Genomic DNA, 4,975 nt, shown 5'->3' with positions numbered 1-4,975 from the left:
TTGTAACATTCTTGGAATGCCCCTTGTTGTTCTCCACTAGTGGGATTACGTACACTGGGTATGTTGTTGTTTGTTGTTGTTGTCATTTGATACTGTAATCACCGTAAGAGTTTTCTAGCAATGAAATTTATCAAGAGTAACTTGCGAAATCAAATGGACCATAAATTTTTAGGCGGGTGTGCAGTGATGATGTTAAAAACATTTTGCACTCATTCATCGGAAAAAAAATTATATACTCGTCAACATTTGAACAACCTTACCAAAATTTCTGGCTCCGCCACTGTTCAACATCATTAACAAGGGAAAAAATGAATATTTGATTTGTGGACTTGCCTCAGGATGGAGGGGGAGCTACATTGGTTGAAGTTCAATATCATCAACCGGAGAAGAAACTCATCCTCTCATGAGTTCCATGGCACGAATCTTAGAGATCGAAACAATCAAATAATCCTTACTCGTAATTAAACCGATTGGCTATTTTAAGCTACTAGCTTTAGGGGTGAATGGTGATCACTGATCAAGACATCACAAGCTTCTAAAGATGGTTTCTTCTTGCTGGAAGCGCGCTAACAACACTTCTGATGAGTTTGGAAAAAAAATCCTTGTTTCTTTACTGAGCTGAAAGCTGCAAGCAGTATAAGATCTGGAATGCACAAAAACAAGTTACATCATTATTCAGTCACACTGATTATAAGATATGTTGTTGGAAGTAAATTTCTTGGTTTAACTCTGATTTTGACCATCAATTGTTCAGAAATATAGATAAATCGACTGATATCTCATTTGGAAGCAATTTCGGATAGCAGTTTCAGTTTTTTTCTGTTTTAATTTAAGACAACGTATGTCAACACTTGACCTCGACCATGCAACTATCAAAACATGGATTGATTGCAACAAGCAGCATAGACAAACTGATACAAGTATACAACCAAGAATGACGTTAACCAATTGGAGCTAAAACAGACAATAGAGTAGTAATGCAGGAAACACACCACAGAAAGCCCACAGTGTGCGGGAGTGTTATAATCGTCAGGAGGGGTGTGCAACCAATGCACATTTAACATTCTTTTCTTTCTTACTAGTTGTACCAAACAAGATGAAGAGAAGAATTTTTTTATAACCACCCCGAGCCAATTTGCGCGTACTTTGACTAGTACCTGCTACCTCTCACCAGCACATGTACTGAGTAACTTTGACCATCAAGGCTTGGGCATGAAAGAAATCACCTAGTGTTTTTTGCCTCCACTGAGATTTGAACCTGAAACTTCAAGATGAAGAGAAGCATTTGTGCTTTCTTTAGGGAAATGATCGAACCATTAAGTCCTGTTCCGCTTTTTGTACTAGATACACTACTAAACCCTCTGTTTGCCACTAAAGTATTTTAGCATCCGATATTGCTGTGAATGTTTTTCTTATAATTAAGTATTTTAATGGCTAATTGTCATAAAATATACCCTTCACTGGCCTAGCAAACTATAGGGAACCTAGCACGTGCATGATAAGTGGATGATAACGCATACAGATAAGAATTAGGTCATATCATGTAACTTTGGAAGATTAATAAAAGATAAAACCAGAAGACAAATCGAAGAAACACAAGAATTATATTAATTCCATGGCTAACTAATCTAGTTATCGAACTAGAAAAGGAAACATAAACAGTAGCAACAACAATTATTACTCATCTTTGTTCTGTTAATATGATTCAGAAGGAAATGAGACTTAAATTCGACATAAGTTAACTTTTAACTAAGTTTGAATAGAAATTAGTATAAAATGTTGTTGTCGGGTCTGAGGGGCAGTTGTTGTTGTTGTAAATGGTATAGGATGTAAATTTGATGTCACCTAGTTGGCAATGTATACTAAAATTACCAACTCTATTCTGAAAGTTCACATTTCAGGAACAATAAGAAATGATAGCACATTTCTAAAAAGATACCACATGAATAAGATCATATTAGCATATGATTATACATATAGTTCAATAGTCCAGCAATCTCTAAGATAATGCAGCAAAGTGAAAAAGTAAAGTTAACATGTACTGTTTAGCATAAAGACGGATATTGCTTGCTTAGTATCAGACAATCACTTATTCACAAACTTTGTGATATCCCTTCTCTCCCACTTCACACCTAGGAATGCACCCTCCGTATGAGATAAATGCACTTTCACATCTTAACTCGAAATGACTGTGGAGATGAAAGGTTCCTTTTTTAAGGGTACTACGGGGAACAGATCCAGTGGAGATGGGGCGGTTCCTGTAGCTCAGAGGATTAGAGCATGTGGCTACGAACCATGGCATCGGGGATTTGAATCCCTCCTCGCCCACAACCAGCCCAAAAGAGAAGTACCCTTCCCTTTAGGGATGGGAAAATCATGATCCCGATAGCAAACCAAAAGCTTTTATTTTTAATACTACCAAACAATCAATAATTATAATAAGAATACCAAGGAAAGAAAACAAAAAGGTTCCATAAGGAAATATGAAGGATCACTTACAGTAATCAAGAACAGATTATCGAGGAGCCTGATTTTGATGACGGAGATAATTAAGAAGATGGTCTCTAGCCGTACTTATTGCAGTAAAACACACACACAGATGTTCCTCAAGACTCACAAGCTCCTCAAGGAAAGCACTATGTTTCCTACGAAGTTGCTTCAGTGCCTCCCGAATGTGATACCGATCTCTTCCACGCACTAGCCCAAAGCGAATAGTACCATTGTAGGACTCCACCGCGTCATGTAACAAGCCCACTAGGATTTTTACAGTATTTAAGTGATTGTGGAGGAAAAAAATCCCTTTTGTTGCATAATCCAGTTGCATGAGATCTACTTCTTTTTTTTCCATATTTGAAGGGAGGAGGCAAGCGGGGCTTATTGTGATGGCAACAAGAGCGGCAAGACCATGAGTAGCTATAACAACAGCTGATATGACCGCTCCAACGGTAGCTGCAACAAGACATAAGGCTGAGCCTCTGGTGGCACGGCGGAGAAGTTTGACTTTTGAACGTGACTTGTGTAGACGAAGTTCGAGCTGGTTCTTTAGCTGGAAGGAGCAATCAAGCATATCATTGAAGTTATAGGTGTCACGTCGAGGAAAGTGATTGGCGAGGCTGTCGAACTGGAGGAAGATGTCAAACGCCAAATCATACTGAGCTTGCGAAAGGGAATCCGAGTCCGGGGGAAGGACATCGAGAATTTTATGAACGGGGGCATATAAGAGTCGAGCTTTGTTCACATTTTGAGAGATACGGATACAGAGACGAGCAGTTTGCTCACTATTGTCAAAGTACTTAGCAATAAGTTGGTTTATGGCGTCTTGTTTTATACGCGAAATTTTCTCTTGGACATGCTCACGGCTCGGTTCAAGGACATCTTTGAGTTCCAGGGGTTCCTCCTGGAACTCAATTTGTGCTACCTCCTCCACATTCAGGGCTGGGGGGACTTCGTGGTGCAGCTTGGACCAGATCTCTTTGTTGCAAGAAGCTTGAACAGCAAGTGTATATGCTTGTGACAGGTTGACAGTAGGTGAAGATCGATCAATTGAAGTATTATCATCAACTAAACCACCTGCAGTTCATTTAAATAGATTTGAAGCTATCAGAAAAAAATGTTAATTCATTCAAACCATTTTATTTCATCTTTGTGCATATTGAAGAGTTAATTCCTAGAATGGTCACCGAATTTAAGTTTTTTCCTATAAAAGTCACTAAACTATTTTTTGTCACTATAAAGTCACTCAACTTACAGACAGAATCTCTCAGAAAATAATTATGGTCAAGAAACCAACTAAATCCCTGAAAAACACATAAGCTTGCCAAAATTTATGTTGCTCGGACTCTTAAAAATGTCACCGGGAGCATGCCGGATCCTCCATAAGTAGTGCATTTTTGGAGTTTCCGACATGAATGCAGTAACATTTTTGGAGAGTCCGAGCAACATAGGGCCCAAGATACCATGTACAAACGGGGAAACCTTGTCATAATGCAACTTTTATAATACCAGACATCTATTAAAATTGGATCTTATTACCAGTCCCTACTTTGAAGGTTATATTTATCTGATACTTCACTACAACTAAATTCATATTACAAGCTTTAAAATGTAATTGCCTCTTTTGTACTTCACTACAACTAAATTCATAAATTTCACCTTCCAAAGCTTGAGGTGAGTCCTTAGTTTTTGCTGTTAATGATAACTGCTGCAGACAATGCAGCATTTGTTCCACTGTGTGGTACCGGTACGCAGCACAAATAGTGATCAAATATCGATTATACACGAGAAGAATCAATCAAAGATCCAACGGGTAAAGCAGAATCTGCAAAAGTAAGTTACAGCAGGAAAAAAAAAATATTAAAGACATAAAGTAAATAAAATATAATTTAGATGAGATGGTCACACAATTCAACATGGTATCAAAGCAGCAAATTGCCTAAGTTCGAGTCCGATGCCACTCATTATCAAAAAATAATTTCCACATGCTTGGTTGATCGAAAATAAGAATCAGGCCCATATATGAGGGGGCCTGTTGAAGACACAATCAAGTAAATATATTGTGCTCTACCTAACTGCTTAAGCTTTTAGATGAGATAGTTACTCAATTCAACAATAGCAAACTGAAATTAAGTACTGAATGAAGGAAATAATAACAAGTCAAATAAGCAGTGAATGATGGAATTAACAGAGGTGCGCGCAAGCTGGTCTGGGCATCACGATTATCAAAACAAAATTAGCAAATCATTGCAGCAACTCACTAGAATTTGCAATCATCTTAACTTTTCCTTTTGTTTTTTTTTTCTTTGTTTTAATCTTTACTTCCTTTTGCATTGCATACATTAAAGCAGCAACTACAACATTAAACCTTATTATGCTTCTCAATAATTTCCTAGAAATTACTAACATATCCTCAGAACCCCAAACTCCAAAACTGAAATTGGTATTACTGGAAAAAAAATATTGAAACTTCTGTAGCTTT

General features: G+C 37.6%; 1 protein-coding gene across 1 annotated transcript; it reads right to left on the bottom strand.

Annotated features, from left to right (window-relative positions):
* Positions 1–465: 465 nt before the first annotated feature.
* LOC132629223 (UPF0496 protein At3g19330-like) lies at positions 466–4,268 on the bottom strand. Its single transcript, XM_060344937.1, has 3 exons — positions 4,153–4,268; positions 2,500–3,570; positions 466–643 (listed from the first exon to the last, which is right to left on the bottom strand). The coding sequence occupies exons 1-2, from the start codon at positions 4,217–4,219 to the stop codon at positions 2,516–2,518; spliced, it is 1,122 nt and encodes a 373-aa protein (XP_060200920.1). The 5' UTR covers positions 4,220–4,268; the 3' UTR covers positions 466–643; positions 2,500–2,515.
* Positions 4,269–4,975: the final 707 nt, after the last annotated feature.

The sequence above is a fragment of the Lycium barbarum genome, chromosome 2, assembly GCF_019175385.1.
Source record: "Lycium barbarum isolate Lr01 chromosome 2, ASM1917538v2, whole genome shotgun sequence".
NCBI classification, from domain to species: Eukaryota; Viridiplantae; Streptophyta; class Magnoliopsida; order Solanales; family Solanaceae; genus Lycium; species Lycium barbarum.
Note: the sequence above shows the minus strand (reverse complement) of the source record. Positions and strands in the feature narration are given on the sequence as shown.